Source organism: Didymosphaeria variabile (assembly GCF_027946475.1).
Source record: "Didymosphaeria variabile strain IMI 356815 chromosome Unknown scaffold_7, whole genome shotgun sequence".
Taxonomy (NCBI): domain Eukaryota; kingdom Fungi; phylum Ascomycota; class Dothideomycetes; order Pleosporales; family Didymosphaeriaceae; genus Didymosphaeria; species Didymosphaeria variabile.
Window position 1 is genome coordinate 2378644 of NW_026611626.1, and position 21786 is coordinate 2400429.

The 21786-nt window shown below is 52.0% G+C and overlaps 9 protein-coding genes across 9 annotated transcripts; 5 read left to right on the forward strand and 4 right to left on the reverse strand.

Annotated features, from left to right (window-relative positions):
• Positions 1–32: 32 nt before the first annotated feature.
• N0V89_009928 (uncharacterized protein) lies at positions 33–1634 on the reverse strand (the record flags this gene model as incomplete). The annotated part of the gene is made up of 3 exons (XM_056218674.1): positions 33–667; positions 720–896; positions 947–1634. 3 exons carry the CDS (start codon positions 1632–1634, stop codon positions 33–35), a joined length of 1500 nt encoding a protein of 499 aa, XP_056067939.1.
• Positions 1635–2276: 642 nt separating this feature from the next.
• N0V89_009929 (uncharacterized protein) lies at positions 2277–2831 on the forward strand (the record flags this gene model as incomplete). The annotated part of the gene is made up of 1 exon (XM_056218675.1): positions 2277–2831. One exon carries the CDS (start codon positions 2277–2279, stop codon positions 2829–2831), a length of 555 nt encoding a protein of 184 aa, XP_056067940.1.
• A 1331-nt stretch (positions 2832–4162) lies between these two features.
• Positions 4163–6538, forward strand: N0V89_009930 (uncharacterized protein; the record flags this gene model as incomplete). Its single annotated transcript, XM_056218676.1, has 1 exon — positions 4163–6538. The coding sequence occupies one exon, from the start codon at positions 4163–4165 to the stop codon at positions 6536–6538; it is 2376 nt and encodes a 791-aa protein (XP_056067941.1).
• A 1966-nt stretch (positions 6539–8504) lies between these two features.
• Positions 8505–10183, reverse strand: N0V89_009931 (uncharacterized protein; the record flags this gene model as incomplete). The annotated part of the gene is made up of 3 exons (XM_056218677.1): positions 8505–8691; positions 8739–10033; positions 10079–10183. 3 exons carry the CDS (start codon positions 10181–10183, stop codon positions 8505–8507), a joined length of 1587 nt encoding a protein of 528 aa, XP_056067942.1.
• A 404-nt stretch (positions 10184–10587) lies between these two features.
• On the reverse strand, positions 10588–11401 carry N0V89_009932 (uncharacterized protein; the record flags this gene model as incomplete). Its single annotated transcript, XM_056218678.1, has 2 exons — positions 10588–11016; positions 11072–11401. The coding sequence occupies 2 exons, from the start codon at positions 11399–11401 to the stop codon at positions 10588–10590; spliced, it is 759 nt and encodes a 252-aa protein (XP_056067943.1).
• A 1591-nt stretch (positions 11402–12992) lies between these two features.
• N0V89_009933 (uncharacterized protein) lies at positions 12993–15851 on the forward strand (the record flags this gene model as incomplete). Its single annotated transcript, XM_056218679.1, has 3 exons — positions 12993–14115; positions 14165–15348; positions 15525–15851. The coding sequence occupies 3 exons, from the start codon at positions 12993–12995 to the stop codon at positions 15849–15851; spliced, it is 2634 nt and encodes an 877-aa protein (XP_056067944.1).
• An 810-nt stretch (positions 15852–16661) lies between these two features.
• Positions 16662–17678, forward strand: N0V89_009934 (uncharacterized protein; the record flags this gene model as incomplete). Its single annotated transcript, XM_056218680.1, has 3 exons — positions 16662–17018; positions 17069–17078; positions 17215–17678. 3 exons carry the CDS (start codon positions 16662–16664, stop codon positions 17676–17678), a joined length of 831 nt encoding a protein of 276 aa, XP_056067945.1.
• Positions 17679–18833: 1155 nt separating this feature from the next.
• N0V89_009935 (uncharacterized protein) lies at positions 18834–19685 on the forward strand (the record flags this gene model as incomplete). Its single annotated transcript, XM_056218681.1, has 2 exons — positions 18834–19291; positions 19643–19685. 2 exons carry the CDS (start codon positions 18834–18836, stop codon positions 19683–19685), a joined length of 501 nt encoding a protein of 166 aa, XP_056067946.1.
• A 929-nt stretch (positions 19686–20614) lies between these two features.
• On the reverse strand, positions 20615–21652 carry N0V89_009936 (uncharacterized protein; the record flags this gene model as incomplete). Its single annotated transcript, XM_056218682.1, has 4 exons — positions 20615–20708; positions 20741–20821; positions 20876–21347; positions 21400–21652. The coding sequence occupies 4 exons, from the start codon at positions 21650–21652 to the stop codon at positions 20615–20617; spliced, it is 900 nt and encodes a 299-aa protein (XP_056067947.1).
• Between the last annotated feature and the right edge of the window lie 134 nt (positions 21653–21786).

Here is a 21786-nt window from a genome sequence, read left to right on the forward strand (position 1 = left end):
TACTTCTCTTGCCCAACACACGCGAAACAATCCTACGATATCTGCGGCACACTCACCAAGCCCGAATCAACGTCTTCTCTTACTACGTTTTCGTTTTCCTCGCCCTGAGCATCAAAGCTCAGCCCAATCTTCCCGCTCTTGCGATCCCTTGTTTCCAGATACGCAATCAATCCCACGAAAGGCACAACCAGCGCTCCCGTAACCAGGCTGGCGATGTAACCCTTCTCATAGTGCGGCGCATCAGTGACAGGGTAGAATACCAACGGCCACCACGTCACAAATGCAAAGTCAAAGCTGTTCATCCAGCCTGTCGTGATCGCCCGGAGCTGGACATCGTGCGCTGTCACATCGGCCATCCAGCTGTACCATACAGCCTGTGGTGCATACGTAGTCCCGAGCAGGTAAAAGGCGAAGAAGTGCCATCCATCCGCGGCGGGGTCGGCAACCAGAATAGAGGACCCGATGATGAAGGTCAACCCGATGGCTAGCGAGGCCTGCCAGCGCGATTGGAGATGGTCAGAAATGAGGGAATAGGTTATCGTGCCAAGAATGGCGAAGAGGTAGATGGCGGTGGGGTAGGTATTTTGCTGGATGGTCGTATAGCCGCGGGATGCCATCCAGAGGGGCATGACGTTGTTGCCGCAGGCTTGGATGCACAGGGAGTAGACTAATGTGAAAGTTAGGTACGGATATCTTGTTTGATTCATGAATGGGCTTACGCATGAATATCATGGGAAGGAGCCAGAACTGCCAGCTCAAAAGTACTCGTCGGAAGACAGTCAAGTCCCAGCTGGCTTTCTTGGTCTTGCCGAGACGAGTAACGGCGACTTCCTTCTCCTCGTCTGAGAGGTACCACGCGCTCTTATGCGCGGGTAAATTAGGAATTACAATCCACCCTACACTAAGGGTTAGTGACGACCTAGCTCAGTGTGATAGTATGACTTACCGAGTGCAGCAACAGGAATCGTAATGAGTGATACAACAACAAACACCCACCGCCAAGCTGGAAGCCCGCCCCTTCCATCGAAAGCAGAAAGCAAACCAGCCTGGATCCATCCGCCTGCAATACTTCCCGTATGCCCAAAGCAACAGAAGATTGCCGCTCGGGTACTCAATTCGGACTTCTTGTACCACGATCCATAGATGAAATGCGCTCCAACATATGCAACAGCCGAAAACGCACCCTCGAAGCCGCTTAGTATGAAGAGTTGGTAGACGTGTTGCATCCGAAAGGTGAGCAGAGTCAAAACACTCCACGCCACGTTCGCAGCCACGAACACGTACTTTGGACGCGCCAACGTGAGGAGCGATGTGGACGGAATTTGGAAGATTGCATAGAAGACCATGTAAATCGTGATCATCAAATTGAACTGATTGCCCTGAAAATCGAGATCCTCTTTCATGCCGCTGATGTAGGCATGGCTATAGCTGGCGCGGTTTACGCCGAACAGGAACCATATCAGCGAGAAGTAGGGTAGAATGGTGAGATCTAGCTTCATCACCACAGATCGTTCTATTGATGCAGGGCCCCAGAGGAGGCTTTTGACGTAGTTAAATCTCCCACGATCGGGTTTCGTAAATTCAGCATGTCGATGGCCTAGTAGAGGCTCATTCTCACCCGACCTGGAAGACATTTTAACGATCTTATGCTGGTGTTCGATAGGATGTAAGCGTCTGGGTTTTGAAATGAATCTGGAAAGATGGTTGAACAGGAGCGCGGGGACTATCGAATGTAGGCGACGGTTATCGTGATCATGAGGTATACAAGGGTTTTCACCTTTTCGACAGTATCACGTTCGAGGCTGACATCCTCATGGTGAGGTGAAGAGGTCATGGTTCGGACGGAGGACGTGACTCGGCACGGCATATCGCAAGGTTCGTCGCAGCTAGCTATATCCGAGTTAGCCTCGTTACTTGCTTGGCGCCGACGTGGGGTTGTTGCGGGCGAGTTTACCGCGTTGGAGTCATCGTCATCTAACCATCGATTGGTAACTCTTCGGACCGAAGTGCACACAGCTACACATGTAGTGTACGAGGAATACGATCAATGACTAATGCCACTTGTACTTCGGCTCGAGGGGTAAATTGTAGCGTCCGATGTCGCGCGACGCGATATTGTCTCCGAAAGGTTTCCATTGTGTACACGTTAACATCAGTGACAATCTTGCGTGATTGTCTCATTTCTACCTGGGCACCGCGGCAACTGAGCACCGAGTGAAACTGCCTTCGACTTGACTCGAGAGGGATCTGACCAGTCTCGGACACAACGTTGCATCATGACCTCAGCAAAGCAAAAGCTGTCCCGTCGCAGCTGGACGAAGGACACCTACTTCATCTCGACAGACACAGCCCTTATTCCAATCGCCGAGCTCAATGCCGTCTTCGCGTCTGACCTTTTCTACTGGGCAGATGCCTTACCGGAAGACGTACTGCGCGAGACGCTCGAAAACTCACTCTGCTTCGGCGTGTACGAGGACCTTGACACGAGGCCGAATGCTGAAACGGCTCAATCCAAGCTCATAGGCTTTGCCCGCTGCATTACCGACTTCACGACCTTCCTATATCTCACCGACGTCTACATCGATACCGATTTCCAAGGCAAAGGACTTGGTGCTTGGCTAATTACATGTGTGCAAGAAGTGATCAAGGAGATACCGCACCTGAGGCGGAGTTTGCTGTTCACGAGCGGCTGGGAGAAGACTGTGCCATTCTATGAGAAGTTGATGGAAATGAGCGTGCTGGAGTGCAAAAGACCGGCTGAGGGAGAGAAGGGTGAAGGTGTGGCTATCATGCAGTGGAGGGGGCCGGCATTCCCAGACGCTTTGCGATAAAGAGTATGAAAGGCGGCTTCGGGAAGTTCGAGAGAGGGGATTGTTGGGTGAGCTTCGGCCGTGCGCTTGTGCAACTGTCTGGGAAGGTTGGGAAACTTCCTAATAGGGTAATCTTTGAACCTACATTGATTGCTGTTCACTTTCACCTTTGCTGTGGGGACCAGTTCTACAAAAGTGCAGATGAGACGCTAAGCCTTCGAAACGCGCTACCATGTGACATCGCGCGCTAGGCTTGGCAGTTCCTTCCATCCCCGTGTGTCTTTTCTCTTGACCTGACCACACTTCTAGACAATCTGAACCGACAATGTCTACTACAGCTCACGGCCCACCACCAAAGGCGTCGGAGCTGACCCCGCAACCCTCTGCTCCAGCATGGCGCGCTTTTGCACACCTCTACTTCCCGGTTCTTACCAGCGCCTTCCTCGTCCTCTTCCTCCCAAACCCCCTCTCGCACCGCGCTCTCCTCCTCGCTAGCGCCCTCCCTACATACTTCCTCGCCTCGCTCGTCCACCGGCCCCGGCCCCGCTTAAACGAACGCTTCACGCGCCGATCAGACCTTCACCGCGCCGCCGTCCTCTTTACATACGGACGTCTCCTCCGCACGCCATTTAACCTTTCGAGTTACATCTTTGACATATTCGCCAGCTATGGCTTTGATGCTATCGTCGATCAACCGGACGGCGCACCCCCGCGAAGAAGCGAGTTCTTCATTCAAGCACTCTTAACGGGCGCCAGTACACTGATATTTGGGTTCATACCGCCATCGTGGGAGATGGCGTGGGGAATGATGGGGACCATCGATAGAGCTATGTATCGCGCGGCTTATATGGCGCTGGTAGATGATGTAATCAAGGTGCTTGCATATCCGAACGTGTGGTCGAAGAGAGGGAAGGCGGTTGTGGTGGGGGTGCAGGCCGTGCTCATTGCCGTGTTGGTCCTGTGGGTGCACTTGATGTTCGTTCTTGGGATGCGTGAACAGGTCGAAATGGAGATGCAAGGAGCTGCGTTCACTGGGTGATTTTACACCGAGCATGGATCGTGGCGCTGCTTTGTTCTTGTTTCCTTCTTTTGAAGTCACGCCCTTGCGCGTATATTATGAAACCCCATAGGGCCACATACAAGATGTCAAGGAACCCTCAGGTTGTGGCGGTCGAGTTCTGCCTGGGCATGTGCGCCTTGTTGCAGCCAGCTCATAGGGCGTATCTGCCAATCCCTCGACCAATCGTGGAGCGCAGTGCCTTACATAGCCGCTCACTCAAATACCCAACCCGGCCAAGGACAGTCTCTACGAACACACTCGGTTCTACCGACAAGATTTAGCTACGCCTACGATGGACCATTATGCACTTCCTCTAACGGCCGAACAGACCTACCAGTACTCGGATCTGCCTTCGCCTACGCATACTCGCCTGTTAGAGCTCCAGCCTGCTAGCGACGTCACGACCGAACTGCGATGCCACATCCATGTTGTTGATCTGTACGACGTACAAACACCGTTGTACGATGCGATCTCGTACACGTGGGGAGGTGAAACGTTTTCACAGTCTCTCTTGGTTGATCATAAAGACGAACCGAGCCGGATGCGCATCACTGCAAATCTATTCGATGCGCTCTGTATGTTTAGGCGCCAGGACGCATCACGATTGCTCTGGGCCGATGCTGTATGCATCAATCAGAAAGACGATGCTGAGAAGAGTAAGCACATCACTTTGATGACTGACATCTATCGGGTTGCTTCTACGGTACTTGTTTGGCTCGGATACGACACAACAGCAGACCGAGCTGTCGCGCGCATCGATAGGCTTGCGCGCCTTGCGAATTTACCATCCAAATCGCATTCCAAGCCTCATTTGGGCCCATTGAGGTTCTGCCTCTCGAATTTGGTGAACCTTCCCTGGTTTAGCCGACGCTGGATCATCCAGGAGGTTGTTTTGAACCCAAACGTTGTACTTCATTGCGGCGCGGAACGAATCCTCTTTGTGCGCTTAGGTCTGGTAGTGGATGTTTTGGATTCACAATCCCAGACAGCCTCCGAAAACACTAGGCAATTGCGTGCTGTTGTCGCTATGTTTCGCCTCTGGAGAAGGTGGGCGTTGAGAGAAAATAAGCCCCAGAGCGAGACACGTTTGCAAAGACTGATTGAGCATTTCGACCATTTCGAGTGCTTCGATAGTAGAGATCGACTTTTCACATTGGCTGCCTTGGCTGGCGACGTGAGACTCCATACTGATACGAAACACTCATCTCGCGGTTCTGAATACCTTCACATTATAGTGGACTACGAGAGCCCTCTCGAAGACATTTACACGATGGCAGCCAGAATGATACTGAATTATAATCAATTCGCATGGATTCTCGATCAAGCCATGATGCGCAGTTATCAAAATAACGACGGCATTTTGCCTTCGTGGGTCCCAGACTGGCGCACCCCGCGCCAGGGTAACGCTTTACTTTGTGAACATGTTTCTACTTCCGTTAGAAAGCCAATGTACGAAACAGACGCAAATCATGACCCCACTCTCGTCCGGTTACACGAAGAGCCTCAAATCCGGGATCTCGCTAACACAGGCGAGTATCTTCTCAGAGCGAATTTCTCGTACGTGGAGCACTGGGTACCTTATCTGCACTCCGCCCCCGATAACTGGGACAGGCCTGGTAACGCATCAACCCTTGTGCGGATCTGCAGTGAGAATCAATTCGAAAATTTCAAATATTTGTCCAACAATGCAACAAGTTCCACAATTACATCACGGGTAGACAACAACAGTTTCGCACCGTTGGTCATCAAGTGGAAAAGCACAGACTTCCCGAGTTCAGCGGCTCACTCCGATATTCTCACTTGGATCGATTCGACAATTTCTAGCATACGGGATCGATATCTCGTTGCACTAGGCTTCGGCAATGAAACAGCCACACCAGCTAACACAAGGCTCCATCAAAGCACTTGGGACGCATGGATCGATCGTTTTGTCTGGGTAATCACTGCTGGCGGGAAGTTCTTCGACCATTTAAGCGTCACACACCAGCAAGATCTGGCTGCATTATGTGAATCATCAAAGGAAGAGTGGTCTTACCCGAGGAAGCATCGACCCGCTTGTACTGAGCAAGGAGATATTGACATCCTCACAGAATACGAGCAGAGAGTGAAGCCAAAGGTCGACTGGTGGAAAGTAAGCAGTATTCTACGCAAACGTCTTCGTGCGGATGCAGCGGAAATGCCCCTGCATCCCTTGACGAGTTTGATCGCCTTCACAATGGAGGGCCGCTGCCTTTTCGCGTGCGACACAATCGAATCATCTCTAGATATGCTTGCCCCAGAAATCATGGGCATAGGTGGCATCGCGGTCATCGAAGGCTGCAGAATCATGTCGCTACCTAGCTTGAAGGGTTCCACACTATGGGCGAGATCACTAGTCGTAAGACCAGTCGTTGCAAACTCTCAAGAAGCTCTAAGCCAAGCTATCGACCGGACTGTAGATCTGACTGAATTGGACAGGCAACGGATAGGCTCACCGCCAGTGTACAAGCTCATATCGAGCTGCTATATGAGTACGACGCGCTGGGTATCGCCTCTAAGAGGGCTGTACGAACCAAAATGGAATATACGACAGTGTCAGCATAGGGACTGGGGTGCGAAGTATCATGTGGATGGTCCAGTCGATCGAAGGAATTCGGCCTCGCGCTTATTCAACATCATTTTGATATGAGCTGGGTAAGCGGATGTCATGTCTTGTGCGTACATCAGTTCTGTTGTGGCAGCCACATGGCTGTACTTGGCCATCGCTATCTTGTACCTACGTTCTACATTATCTTTATTTTCCTCTGTTTTCTCTTGTCTTACGTGCGTTTGGACGTCGCTGTATATTGCAATCTATCCGGCGCTGCGAAAGGGCATTAGACTGTATTGCGCGAGACCAGGACTAAGGAGGACATGGTCCCGTTTCCTCGAGATGAAACAGTCTTTCTCTTTCCAGGTTACACCCTCCGAGTGTTTGAAACAGGTCCGGAGCGAGAGGTCCATAATACAAGGGTTACGACATAAATGTTTGTCCCGGAGATCAAGCCAACATCGTATATGTAATTAAATTCACCTAGTCTTCGACGCACCTCTTCAACGGGAGTGCTCTCTGATCCATACCATGTTCATAAGAGCCGGAAAGGATACAACAACAATGAGATCGTCGGGCACTCGTTCTCAATGATAGGTATCAATGTGATCTTTGGATCAAGTCGACCATCTACGAGCGGCCCTTGGCCGAAAGAGATGTTTGGAAGCGCTGGCAAGTGAGAATAATTGGCAAAGATCTGCTACACATGCGATTGGGAGTACCAAAGAAGGATACTGATGACAAGGCGAAGTTGAAGCAGGCCACTTCAGTCTGTGATCAGAACACTAGCCACACGGGGATGTCAATGCCTATCCTCACGGTATGGAAATCAGGTCACCAGCTATTGCTATATTCAGCACTAAGAAGCGCGAATGCGACGAATGCGAGGCGTGACCGTTTACGTTCCTTGGCTGGACCATTGGTGTCACTATCACTCTTTTTACCAGGTCTTGGATACGGGCTTGGACACCTTGCGAGAGCCTGCACCTGCATCGGTCAACCTTTCGTGTTCTTTAATTTGTCTGATTGGCTTCACGACGCGGGAATATATTACAAAAAGAAAAGAGAATACGGTTTTCTGCCGATCTGATCGAGCCTTGTTCTACCTGAAGGATGTTCGTAGCCCTTGCGGCTGAGCTGTAGCACGTTCAAGCTGCCTATCAGCACGCCTCTGCATGAGACATTTTTAACGCCAAGATAAAACTCCGAGCACAAGAAACTGAGCATGGTCATTCATCAACTTGGCACTGTCGAGGGTCGTGCAAACGACATATAAAAACCACCATGGCCTCGCCATTGTCACCGCAGCCTCAAGCGTTCAATCCAAGCTCGTGACTGCAGCTGAATTTTCTAAGTCAAGTTTTAAATTGCCAGAACCATGAAGCACATCTCTACCATCCTTGTGACCATTGTTGGGTAAGTTCATACCATCGCGTCGTTCTGCACCTTTCGCTAAGAAACATCTTTAGTCTTACTGCCAGCTGTACGTGCAATGGTATAATCAGCTGACGCAAAGCTAATTCATGCAAAGCCATGGCCGATGTGAACTGTCAAAGGACCTACCATGGTACCTGCACTTACGACAACTGCGTCGCTCCTAAATATTCGCACCTTTGGGATAGCGGCTGCTCTTCCAAGAAGACGGGAATTTGGCCCTTTCAAAAGACGGTCTACCAGAAGTGCTGCGCGGCTTGATACAGCTCAGGGGAAACTGCGCAATGACGGAGGCATTTTGTGGACGCATCGTGGTGGTGATACTGTCGTTATCGAGATATGCAGTCAAAACATATAGGAAAGCGTGGAGCAGATAGCTTAACATCTGTACACGATTCCTATTTTCGGTGTATAAACCGAGTAGCCCATAGTTCCAAGGTCGGCCCCCCTCTGTTCGTCTAGCACAGTGTCAATGTTCGCCTCAGTGCATCGGTTACCAGTCTCAGGACCAGGAAAAGGAAGAATACGGGGCCATGAGAGCCTGAAGATTAATCTATCAATTATAGCTTTGGGAATATTGTATGAACCACCAGACGAACTTCCGGAAAACCGCGACACCACTTCCACCGACTTAAACCTCCGTGATGAAAGGTGCGCTCTCGACTTTACATGTAGTATTGGCTGCGGGCAATGTTCCCTCCAGATACTGCTGCACGTTATGCGACGTGCATTCCGAAAGCGCGGCGAGGGATGTGTGACCGACTGATTCCTGCGTCAACAAGACAGATCCAGGAAAGAGGCCAGACATTTTCCGTGCGCTGTCGCAGTATTAGCAAACGTGAGGAGAAGATTGGCATCAACTTACCCAACAATGGGAGTAATAGGATCAACGGTATTTCCAATGAAAAGAATCGGAAAGCTTGTTTTGTTCGCACTCGGCACCTGGAGGAATCGCTGGCTCTCCGGAGGCACAATATCCATCTTTCTGCACAGCAGCGCTACGCTTGCCCAGGGATCACCGGCCCATTTTGACTGGTTATTGAGATCCTCGATGTGCTGCTCCCAGAGCTCCATTGTCGAGATGTTGTACACTCCAGGCATCTTGATGTTATCCATGCATGCGAGCAGGCCACCATAATCTAGAGCAGTAGGAGGCTGAGCCTGCACAGCTAAAGCAAGTGATGAACCATTGCGCTGTTCCAAATCTGCGAAGATCTGTGCCAGCATCGGGAAGGTTTTGAATGGAACGTATGCCCCCGCAAAGAGTGTGAAAGAAATATCTTCGTAGGTGACAAGTGTTGGTACAGGGCTGATCGCCGGGTCGGCCACGGGAACGGGATTTGTCCTAAGGTCTTCCAGCACGTCTCGCATGCGTTTCGCGATCTCGTCTGCGGTCGAGGAATAGAACGCGCACTTGTCCTTTCCCGCGGCCTGGCAGGCCGTCGCGAAGCTCAACACCGCTTCATCTGACTGGCTCAGATCACCCCAAGCTCCCTTGTAGTACGTTTCAACGTCAACCACACCGTCCAGGATGAGTCTTCCAATGCGATCCGGGAACAGTGCCGCGTACGTCGAACCTAGAACGGTCCCGTAGCTTACACCCCAATACCACAGCTTCGCCTCTTCCGGCTTCGTGCCCTCCGCAACGGCTTTCTTCTCCGCGTAGTTTAGCATATCTGTCGCCGTAGCCACCGTACTCGCGTACTTCGCTGAGTCATTACGATGCACATTCGAGCACCAATCGCCCCACGCGCCCATAATCTCGAACTCGCGCACCACAGACTCAGGCGACTTGCTATTGATAGGCCTCTTAATTTGACTGGCGAACAGTTCCTCCGATGCGGGATCATTAGGGAAGCAGCTCAGACTCGGCCCGCTGTTGTTCACACCGCGAGGATCGAATCCGATAAGGTTGTACGACGTGCCCAGCTTGTTGAGCAGTTCGGCGTTGGCGTTGAGGACGGAGTCTACCCCGGAGCCACCTGGGCCGCCGGGGTTGAAGAGGATGTCTTCGGCGGGCTGGGTGGGAGAAGAGAGCTTGATGTAGGCGATCGTTGTATTGCCAACGGTAGGCTCGGCGTAGTCGAGGGGGACGATGAGACGGGCGCAAGTGAAATTGGTGTAACAGGGTGTCCAGATGAGGTCGGTACAAGGTGTTACCTGATGCTGTTAGTGGGCAGGAAGGAGACAGGATGGGAGACGGACATCGTCAAAGGAGTAAACCATGGTATTGTTAGCTGCATCGCGGCTGATTGGGTTGGCAGATGACGCTGCGAGGAGCAGACTGCTTAGGATAAGGGTTCGTGCCATGGTGGTATGAGATTGGTAGCGGCTGCTTCGGACACAGCATCGTTCGTTGCTGCCGTTCTTATACAGCCTATTCAACGGACGCAAGATTACTTCAGAGCACCAGCCTCAACAATGGTGGATACCATACCTAAGCCTCTTCCTGACGCGGCCACATCTTTGCACTCTGTACTGGGCCCGAACACTCTGTTCCCGCTATACAATGGCAGTGCGTAACTCGGAAGCGTCGCTGATTGGCTACGTCGCGTACTCAGAGTGTTCGCAGGGGCCAAAACGTACGCTAACACGTTGCAGGGCTGACACTGTTACGCACCAAGTCGTAGTTGATCTTAACAATTGTAATGCACGGCCTGTAAATACACGGTTCGGCCAATGAAAACCTCAAGACCGTTTAGTCATGCAGTGATTCAGGCGTAGACCCCCTCTGCAATCAAATGGCTAAGCGTAACGTTCCTGCCAATCCACCTACCCAGACTCCTGTCGCTCCCGAGAAGCAAATCCGCAACTATGCGACCAAACACATCGCTGCCGTGCGTATTAAGATGCGTCCGATCGCCTTCAACTAGGTTGTACTTATCCGCGTCAGCGGAGCCGATTGCTTGTACGTACTTGCGCGATGCGGCGTTGAGGTCGATGAGCTTTATGTGAGAGGCGGCTGCGACTTCCCGCGTGGCGTTCACCACGTCGCCGAGATCCTGGATGAGTTCGTTGCCGTTGAAGTTGCGGCGGGAGAGGGAGGTGAATAGGAGAGGGGTGGCACCGAGGGATTGGACATCTGAGGCGAGAGAGGCTAGGTTGGTTTTGAACTGTGGGATGCTGACGTTGTTGGCGGGTTTCTTCATAGTGGTTAGCTTATATACACAGCTTAAGGAAGGACCTGAGGTCACTGACTTGGTCATTATGTCCGAATTGGATCGTAACATAAACGTTGTAGTTATCCGTCGCGTTTTTGACGAGATTGAGGACCTGGGCCCAATCGCCACCTTTTACGAAAGACACAGTTGTTGCGCCATTGTGGCCTTTGTTTACACCAAAAGCGGGACTCTTGAGCGTCCGCAGGAAGCCATCTCCCCATCCGCCACCGCCAGTGGATTGCACAGCTGTAGTGGAATCGCCGGCTAGGAAGAATGCTGCTGGCTTCTCATCATTGTGTCCGGGAACAGGTAACGCGATAGCGAGAGGTGCCAGTAGAAGACTGCGCACGATAGCACGAAGAGACATCTTGCGGAGATGCGCAAGATTATGACTTGGGAAATAAGCTACAAGACAAAACGTACCATGGATCTATAGTTATAGCTGCCACGTCGTAGCTCACACATGGAGGTCGGAACATCTCTCTAGGACGCACAACAGCCTTCGCAACTAGCCACATGACGCGGAGAAATTAGAATACATCAATCGAAGGACCATTGCGTCGCCCTTTCCGCATCACCGGATATTTTAGATCGACCATAGGGAACGGCGAAAAGGAACAAGCTTTGATCGTCTTAGCGGTAGGGAGGGGTCTACGTCGTGTTCTAGAGATGTACCTGGAATGGGGTAAACGGTGGCGGGGCCCCGCGATCTTAGCGCAGACTTCGGCGTATTCCCTACCGAACAGTGTATTGACGCAATCGTGTTCAAATGGCGTTATCTTGCACGGACACATGATGCCAGGATATTGGTCAAAAAGAGCCCTTTGAGGCTTTGAGTGAGGTCCGTGAAGTTGGACTGACGTTCGAAGCTGCTCAGCAACGCCGACTTTGAACTTCACGTTCCGAGTAATCGTATGACTCGCTCTCCGACCGTTCGTAAGACGACTCGTTGAGGGCAGTGGCTTCTGCAGCTCTGGGATCGCTTTGCGCATGTTTTTCTGACGATCTGTCGGCTTGTCTAGTAGCATTCCTAACGCAGTGCGAGCAATTCTCTTTCTCTCGATCTACCATATCTCTTTCTAGTTATCTCATCCTCCTTTCGTGTTTGGCGTATGCCCAAGAAAAAGGCAGTAGGCATAATATGGACGTAAATGGCATCAGAGCTTTACACCATGGAATGTCAGAATGGGTTCAACCTCCACGGGTCTGATTCGGACGGGAACGATGCAGCTATCCGCAAGACAGCAGCCAGAGCTCTTCTCTGCTGTGGGTGCAGCGCCACTGCTGAGGAGTGTTAGGGACACTAGTGATATTGCAAGAGCGGTGAATTATCTCTTGAGCAATGCCGCGGCATAGACGGCTGGGGCTGACAATTCTGCCGCTGGAGGTATGAATTGTGGGCGTATTGCGAGTTGTTAGATGTCTGAAGGCTTGCAGTATCTCTTTGGTTGTAAATCACGCGATCGTATTGTTACACAGCTCTGTCAGTAATGTCACTGTCCACAGCGATGGGTCTGCCGGCGTGGTTGTTGCGTGCAGCATAATGAACATTGACCAAATAAGGACGTGTAGAGACGATTCGCCGCTAGGAAGCGGGTCGTTGGACGGAGTGTCATATGGATGGTGGATCTGAGATGGAAGTTGCGGAATGTGGATCCATGGTACCGGTAACGTGATCCCGCGTTGGTGCGACTCTTGGCGCTCAGGGTCATTTCCTTTTCTTGACACCAATCTTCACGCCTCCAGGAATCACATTTGCGGTGACAGGCTCCCAGTGCTTCGAGTGCCAAGATCTGACGGGATGAATAAGGCGCGTATGCGGGGGCCGACACTCGTGGAATCCTGCGGGCCAGGCCCGGTCTAAGCCCCAAACAGCGACTCCACGTTCACCAGTTCCTCCTTTACAGGCAGCCATGCTGCCATTTCAGTGAAGTCTCTAGGCGCCTGCGCAAGCGAAGATGCTCTTCAAAGTCGCCAATGTCATTACTGGTGCGGGACCGAGCGCCGCCAAACAAGATGAAGGTGCCTCCCTCACGTCGGTCCTCGAAACGCCCGCTCTGCGCGTAGAGCTCGCCCTGCTGGTGCTCCTCTGCACCGATGCGATGCGCAGCGATCTAGTCGCGACCTTCGATGCCGACAAGACCCACGAGACCGAATCTTCCACGGCGGCGGCCCCACCAAAGTCCCCACAACCGCAGACGGCGACGCGGGATCTCATAAGCTTCGATGAACCGCAGAATGAAGCGGCCCTGGAGGCAGAAGGGAGGAGGAGGGCGCGTCAACGGGAGGTCGAATCGACACACATGCTTGGCTTGCGAAGAGCTGCCTTGACGTACTTCGATAAGTGGAGGGCAGGCGTCATGCATCGCATCTGCGACGTGCTCGCCGTGCGCGGCGACGTTGTTCGCCAGGCGAAGACCAAGAGAAAGAAAATGATCGAGGAAGGCGAAAGGCACAGACAAGGCAATCCTCTGCTTCTCGACTTCGAAGGGGATCCGTTCAGTAGCACGGGTTTTACGGGCAACAAGCGGAAGCATGGACGTTACGAGGTCATTCAAACCCAGTTATTGGCTTTCGAAGCTGAACAGAAGGTGCTCATACTGCATTGTCTTCTTTTGCTCATCCTGAGCTTGGAGCAATACTCCGCCCACTCCCGGCTCCTGCTTCTTCATTTAACGAGTAGCCTAGAGCTTGAGTCGGATCTGCTAGCTGAGCACGAGAAATCGGTCGCTCAAGGCCTTCTAGCCACCGCAGCTTCTCAGATGGACGCGGAAGAATCGGCGAAGAAACAGGCTGCAAATGATGCGACATCACGTAAATGGAAGGTCGGCCTCGCTGCGGTCGGCGGTGCTGTTCTCATCGGTGTCACTGGTGGCCTTGCAGCACCATTGCTCGCCGCTGGCCTCGGTACCGTCATGGGTGGTCTTGGTTTGGGCGTTGTATCAACATACCTTGGTGCACTGGCGGGAAGTTCGGTCCTCGTCGGCTCTCTCTTCGGTGCCTACGGTGCTAAGATGACCGGAAGGATCATGGAGCAATATGCCAGGGAAGTACAGGATTTTGAATTCATCCCCGTCCAAGGTACGCCGCTGTGAGAACTTGAAATGGGATAAGTACTCACACAGCACAGACCCTGAACGCCCATCCGCCCAGCGCGACCATGAATGGGCAGCAGAACTTGACGCACGTGACCCCACGAAGCGCGAGCAACACCGTCTTCGTGTAGCCATCGGCATCAGCGGTTGGCTCACCTCACCGTCCGATGTTAACAAGCCGTGGGAGATCATTGATGGTGCAGGTACCGAGCCATTTGCGCTCCGCTTCGAGCTTGATGCTATGCTTCGCATGGGCAATTCGCTCAACGACGTCCTTTTTAGCTACGCCTGGGATGGCGTTACCTATACTATTGTCAGCCGTACGCTTCTTGGAGCCCTGTATGCTGGGCTTTGGCCGCTGGGCCTCGTCAAAGTTGCTAGTGTGCTCGACAACCCTTTCAGTGTCGCGCTCGCTAGGGCAGACAAGGCTGGAAAAGTGTTAGCGCATGCCCTCATTGATGGTGTACAAGGAAAGCGACCTGTTACCCTCATGGGATACTCAATTGGGGCACGTGTCATTTATTCCTGCTTGGTTGAGTTGGCAGAACAAAACGCATTCGGCCTAGTCGAAGCTGCCGTACTGATGGGAACACCAGCACCCTCAGACAGCAAATCCTGGAGAAAGATTCGCTCGGTCGTGGCTGCTCGCGTGGTCAATGTGTATAGCACAGAAGACTACATTTTGGGCTTCCTGTACCGCTCTACTAAGCTCGAATTTGGCGTTGCGGGTCTGCAAGAGGTCAAAGGCGTCTTTGGCGTTGAGAACGTCGACATGAGTAAACTCGTCAGTGGCCATGATCGATACCGGTACCTAGTTGGTAGCATCCTTACGAAGATCGGCTTCGGCGATATCGACTTCAATCGTGTAGCTGAGCAAGAGCGCGCCTTGGAGATGGCCGAGAGGAAGAAAGAGCAAGTCAGAAAACACGTACAGCAGCACAAGAAAGACAGTCAGCAACCAGACCCATCTGCTTCTAGGGCTACAGAAATGGTAGTAGCGCAGCAGTCATCCAATAGCTTGATCAACGTCTCCGGTCCCCCAACAGAAAGTCCAACTCCGCCACCTGCAGAGCCATCACACCCTCGCAGGCAGATGATATCGAGGCCTTCAAGATCAGGCCAACAGCCGCTGGTACAGCGACAAAGGACGATGCCTGTCCCGGCGACAGCGCCAATGCCATCGACAGCCCCAGCGGACTCGGCAGCGCCCACACCCTCGGTAGCACCAGCAGCAAAGCCTGCCCCGGCGGAGGACATGGATCCATTGTCAGGTTCCATCCAGATGGATGACCCGGCCCTTTCTCTTCCATCACGTCAATCGACCTTCCCCTCCTCTTCCACCAGCCGAAAACAACTCCCCACCAACACTGCCCCCACACCTGCCGCTGCCCCCAGCGGACCAATCTTACGCGGCCCACCTGGTCCTCCTCATCCCAATATGACCCCGACCCCCACCAGATCTCCATGCATGATCTTGACACGCAGAAATTCTCGCCGCCCTTGGAAGAACTGCTAAAGTACCCGAAGGATACCCCGCCTACTCCTATCACTGTCGAAGCGCCGAGGAAGCTCTTTACTGAAACCCCTAAGAAGATGTCGGTAGTTGCTGTTGCGGAGGTGGATGAGGAAGAGTATAGCTGCGACGAGGTTAGCAGTGAGTCTGGAGAGTTGAGTATGGTGGAGCCGGAGCCGCTGGATGATAATGATTATGGTTTGATGTAAATGTGAGAGGTAGTCATCGTGTGATACCCTATTAATCCTTCATTTCGAATGCCGGTTGACTTCCCATTTGTTCTCGTTGAGATGCTTATGCCACGCACCTTTTGCGGAAACAGCGCTCTGCTTGTGGAGACATTGAGAGATGTGAGTGTTCACAAGCCTAACCTACGTCTTAGAGACTGCCGCTCTTGATGCTAACGACTTACAGGCTATAATGGTTTATTGTTTCAAGATTAGGTATGTCAAGGCTGCGGCAGCACCTGCAGCCGTGAATACAAGCAAGAGCTGTGCGGGGCAAAGTTTTTCTGATCAGTGAGTGAATGCTTTTAATCTCGCGGCGAAATATGTTGACGCTTGGAGCTCGTCACCCCTCTCCCCCGATCCCGCATGGCGTCACCTTATAAACCTCGCCCTCACCCACGCGAAATCTCTAACACCCTAGAATGCGACGAAAATGGCCCCCCTTGACTCGAATCGCAGTCTTATTACTCCTCTTAGTTCCCGTCACGATCAGCTACTCCTGGGTTCCAATAAGCCCCGATCAATCCTTTCCGCTGCCCGAACTGCACTCGCCTGAAATATTGCCTGACCCCGATGATGGCTCTCTGGTGGCCTCCAGCAATGCTTCCAGCGCCCTACAAAGTAGATGGATCAGTCGTAAGTTCAACCGATTAACTCTTTCGCGAGTTTTTGAGGCATGACTAACTTGGTTGATTTCCAGCCTTCGTCAGCGGCGACACCTCCGGACCCTGGCCAATTCGTGGTATCCTCAAGAAGCGCAATCGCGTTCGCTACTGTTACGCCACGGCAGAAATGAAAGCGAAGATTGGATGTCGCCTGAGGGAGGCAATCGCACTATGGGACGAAGCGCTCGGCGGCGGGGCCAGCAAGGGAACAGGTCACAATCTCGCTTTTTCCGAAGTGACGTTTGCGGGGGTAACTCAGCTTTGCTTCAAAGAGTTCTACTATGGCCATTGGAATGGGAAGCGCAACAAACTCGTCTCTGATGACGTGCTGGCCATCTACTGGAGGGATACGGCAAACTCTGGCGGCGTCAGTGCTGGGACTGTGGGTTATACGCCCAAAGAGCACGCCGACTCAAACTACATAGGGTTCAGGCACTCATTGACATTAGCAGATAATGCTGATTCCGCGGTTATTGCGCACGAGGTAAGTGTGGGCAAGTTTTCGATGCAGAGAGCGGCATTAATGAATTGCAGATTGGACATGGTCAGTCTTTTTGAATGCGGACAACTTGAATAGCTCCGCTAATGTACCTAGTGCTCGGCCTGGAGCATGAGATGAAGCGCCAAGATCGTAAGGAAGCGCCGTATCTTTCGAGTGCACCTGCTGATAAACACTTTAGGGGACGACTACGTTGAATTCCGCTGCGTCAAGCTTGAAGGTTTCGCAGTCGCTCTCATGACAGCCCAGTCAAAACCCGAGAACAAGGGCATCAGCATTCAGGACCTAAGCAACAAGCTATGTACCGATGCTGCCTTTGCACGTGAAAATGAATTCTTGTCTGAGGAATACATCAAGACCGCAGAAAAACAAGACGGCGATAGAGAGTTCGACGTCAATTCAATAAGTGAGTCTATCAAAAAATGTGACATAGGTGATCAGAAAAGGCTTACAAAGGCTGCAGTGATGTACGCGTCCACCGCCCTCGCAAATCAAGCTTGCGTAGGCGACCTCAATCAATGCCCGCTGGTCAAAATCAAGAAGCAAAATGGGGTCAAAGTGGGTGTGGAACAGATACAGCCGCCAACGCGCCCGTCCGAGGGAGATGCTGCTTTCGTCAGAAAGTATTACCCGTGGAAGAGTTAGCAGGGTTCTGATGATCTGCGATGTAAAGAGCACGGCCGGTCGAGAGGGGTATATACAAGGCAATACATGGACGCGCAAGTGCTTGAGTGTTCCAGGCGCCTATGGCAAAAAGGAACGGCGTCTCGTCCCATTAGCGTGGTGAGCTCTCGAGATGGTTGACGGACAGCGTAGTTATACTTCCGTGCGTGTCAGTCCCTTGAATCGATTCGCTCACGGTGGCAAAGTCGAAACATCATTCCGCATTCGCGCCTTTTCGCCCACCCGGCCACAGTCGTTCTTGAACCCTAGGTAAGCCCGTGTGTCTCTTGATTAGCCTGATTAAAGTCTCAACCGAGTGGGTGGCCTCCCTTCCAAACCGTTTGCGACTCGACTCCTCGGCTCAGATGTCTTCCCAAGATCGACGGCATAAGTTCCTTCGCCGACTTATTCTTGTACACCGTCAAGTTGCACTCTATCTTTGCTCTATCTTTAACCTCTTGTAAGAATCGTACGCATCGTCTGTGCATCAAAGGCGCACCCGACTCACATCTTCGGTAAGTGGACGGTGAACTTGAGCTACGCGCAGCCGCCAAGCCGATCAGCCACAGCTTTGATGGTCGTCTGGATGTGCATTATACGACCAGCAGGTGGATCAAGAGCGTTTCCAATGTACGTTCTCCAGATCGATTGACATACACCGGACTTTAGTATTGGGATGAATGCGCACTAAGAATAGCATCACGTGTTCGATGCTGGCCCCGATATTTGGTGTACCAGAAGGCTTTCCTGTATTCTGTCCCTTCAGGTACGTTCTTTCCTTATTACACAATGCCTAGCTCAGAACAATAGTATATGACTCAAGTCGTGCCCCTGCCCCTGTGACTTGCACATCGTCAACAGGCAATCGCCTGATTGTGCACTGTCATGTAATACCGCGAAAGCAACAGGCAATCACCTATTGTGCAACGCCATATAATAGCATCACGAAAGCATGAAAACCATGTTGCCTGGGTGCCTGAGATCTACAAAGTCTATATAAAACCTTTTCTGCTACCATCCCCGTCTTCTTCTCCACTACTTCTTCTCTACTACTTCAACTCCACTAATTCAGCTCCTCCATTCCTTCACTCACACTATCCACTTGCTTCTCCTAGCTTGACTATTCAAGCCGCTGACATGTCTAACACTAGTCCTACCCGCGACTTCTACGCCGATCTCGGTTTGACTCGGGATGCGACGGCCAAGGAGATCAAGGCCGCATTTCATCGACTAGCCAAGGTTCACCACCCAGACAAACAAGGCTCTGCGAGCGAGTTCCGTAAGGTGCACGAAGCCTATGAGGCCCTTCGTGATACCAGCTCAGAAGATCAGTATGACGAGAAGATGCGCAAGCAGCGAGAGACTGCTTACAACGCGACGCGTCCCTCCAATGCGTTCAACCCGCGCCCACGCGCCCCTAATCCGGCCAACGTTCCCCGTCAGACCAGCGCCTATACTAGGCCAAACGAAAATGCCCGATATAACGATGTTGGCTCCGAATTCGAGGAAGAGCAACCGGCGTCCTCCTCTAACACCTATAGGCATACGGGATCGCGGTACTACTCGCAAGGGCAGCCGGCGTCCTCCTCTAACGCGTACAGACATACAGGATCCCGGTTCTACTCAGATGGGCAACCGTCCTCCTCCTCTAATACGTATAGCCGTAGGGGATCCCAGTGCTACTCAGAACAGCAACCGGCGTCTCCTTATACGTATAGCTATACAAGATCCCGGTACTACTCAGATGGGCAACCGTCCTCCTCCTCTAATACGTATAGCCGTAGGGGCTCCCAGTGCTACTCAGAACAGCAACCGGCGTCTCCTTATACGTATAGCTATACAAGATCACGGTACTACTCGCGAGACGAACCAGCGTCCTCCTCTCATACGTATAGCGATACGGGATCCCAGTACTCCTCGCAAGAGCAACCGACTTTCTCGTATAGGCATTCGGAATCCCAGTACTACTCGCAGGATCACACAGAGTAAGTCTATTCTATTTCTAAGTCTTATGTACCGTACTGACCACGCTAGCTCAACGGCTCATGGCCTCGAAGTCCGCATGGCTGGTCATCCGGCTGCTAGGAACAGGTGCACTCATAATCCCGATCGTTGGCGGACGCTGGACGGTAGGACCAATTGCATCTTCTGCATGACACGTGTGCAAGTGTCTTACCACTGCACGATTTGCGAGGCTGTGGCCTGCTCGTATTGTTGGGCTCGGGCAAGGTGAAGGGAGTCCAGTCAGGAGCTATTTTGGGGTTTATGGCGTTCAGGGAGTGGCTTTGTGCATCGAATTCTCTAGGATGAGAACGGAAGCATGATGAGGTGGAGTTTTGGCTCATGCACAAGGCATTGAGGTATGCCAGGGTGTAGTTTAGGTCAAGCAAGGAATGCATAGCAACTCCACTCATCTTGTTGATTGCAAAGGTGATTCAATGGTATCTCAACCGTGTTCTAGAAGTCAAGTGCAGTCACGCTCCTTTTTACGTTCAAGCACCATTGCTCCTTGTACTTTGTCTCCACGCGATATGCTAACTCATGCTCAAATCGTAGATCAATAATTGTTTTGAGCTCAACTGCTTCTGTAGCTATCATAACGCATTGAATTTGAATTTTTTATTCTTATTTAAACTTCTTCGCAAGCTATCGACGAGCCTTTCTTATCCTTCCTATCAGTTTCCTCTAGAAAGCCCGCCCACTGCGCTGTCAGCGAGTTATGTCGCTCTTCCACATGTATAGTAGGTAGCTGACAGAAAGTGGGTTCTACGAAAGCAGGTTCCGGCCGCGTGATGAACGAGGTCGCCACGAACGCAGGTATTCCCCTCTCGATCTGCACAAAGCTCGCGATACTCGTGTCGGCGCTCGAACTTGGAGAATGCTTTTTCGCAGTTGTACTTCGGCCTGTGCTTGTCCCCTTACGTATCGAGAGCGCGCTTGAGAGTCTCGACATAAATGCCGACTTGCCAATACGCCTTAGAAGTGGGCGGAAGATGGGTAGCGAGGCGCACACTATGCTCATGCCTGCGTGCACAGTGGTCCACACCTCGGTGTTGGAGTACGAAGGAACGCGGCTGCCCTTTTTGTAGCCAAGTACAACTCTTACGAGACCGGTGACGATAGTGCTGTCCACCATGTTAGTACATCCGCCTTCTACTACCAAGAACAGCAACACTTACAATGCACCCAAAGCAAAGATACCCAGCACCAAACCCTTCCTTCGCCAGCTCATCTTCATTCTGACCACCACACTGACCGGCATCGCCAAGATGATAACATCTAGTGCGATTTCGCACGCGCCGCTCGCCATCCAGAACAAGTTATAGTCAAAGCAGTACTTCGGGTCCGCAAAGCTATTGATCCAGCTCCACTTTAGTGGGATGCAGTTGGTGAAGGATGCGACTGTGCAGCCGATCCACCAGCCGACCACAAGGGATATGGCAATGTAGAGTTGCGCGCGGAAAGCGTTCGATACATTGAAGATGCGGTTATACATCAGCAGGATAGCCAGCTTGGTGGTGGTCGCAATGGTGAAGTAGAGGATTGAAGTTGCGAAGGCGAGCTTGAGATAGAGCACATCGTGAGCGGTGTAGGTATAGCTGGTGTCTGTGTTTTCGGAGACCCAGAGGCCGTTGGGCGCGATGCTGTTCGCTTGTGGATGTTAGCTCTGGTAGACTGACAGGATGAAGAGGATGGTATGTACCTGCAAGGGTCACCGCAGCGGTTGCTAGTGTGAAGAGAACGGCAGATAAGATCGACCAGTCATCCGCCTTCAGTCCCGATTTCGTGAAGATGCGGGTGTAAAATCGCAGACCAACTGAGACAACCGCAAGCGCAATAACGAGGCCGCTGACGGCCAGAGTAGCGTTCGAATCCCCGCTCGATTGCTGGTCACGGGAAAATAGGCTTTGCGCGTAGATAGGATGGTTGCGAGGCATTAGGCTTTGCGCATACATGGGGGCCATGTTAGCTGTATTCTTGCTTTCCTCCTCAAATCACTACCGAATACCGGGCCTTTGGGCGTGATGATAATTCGCAACAAGGATTCCATTGTGGGCATGTGCGACAACTTATAGATATGCAGTGAGCG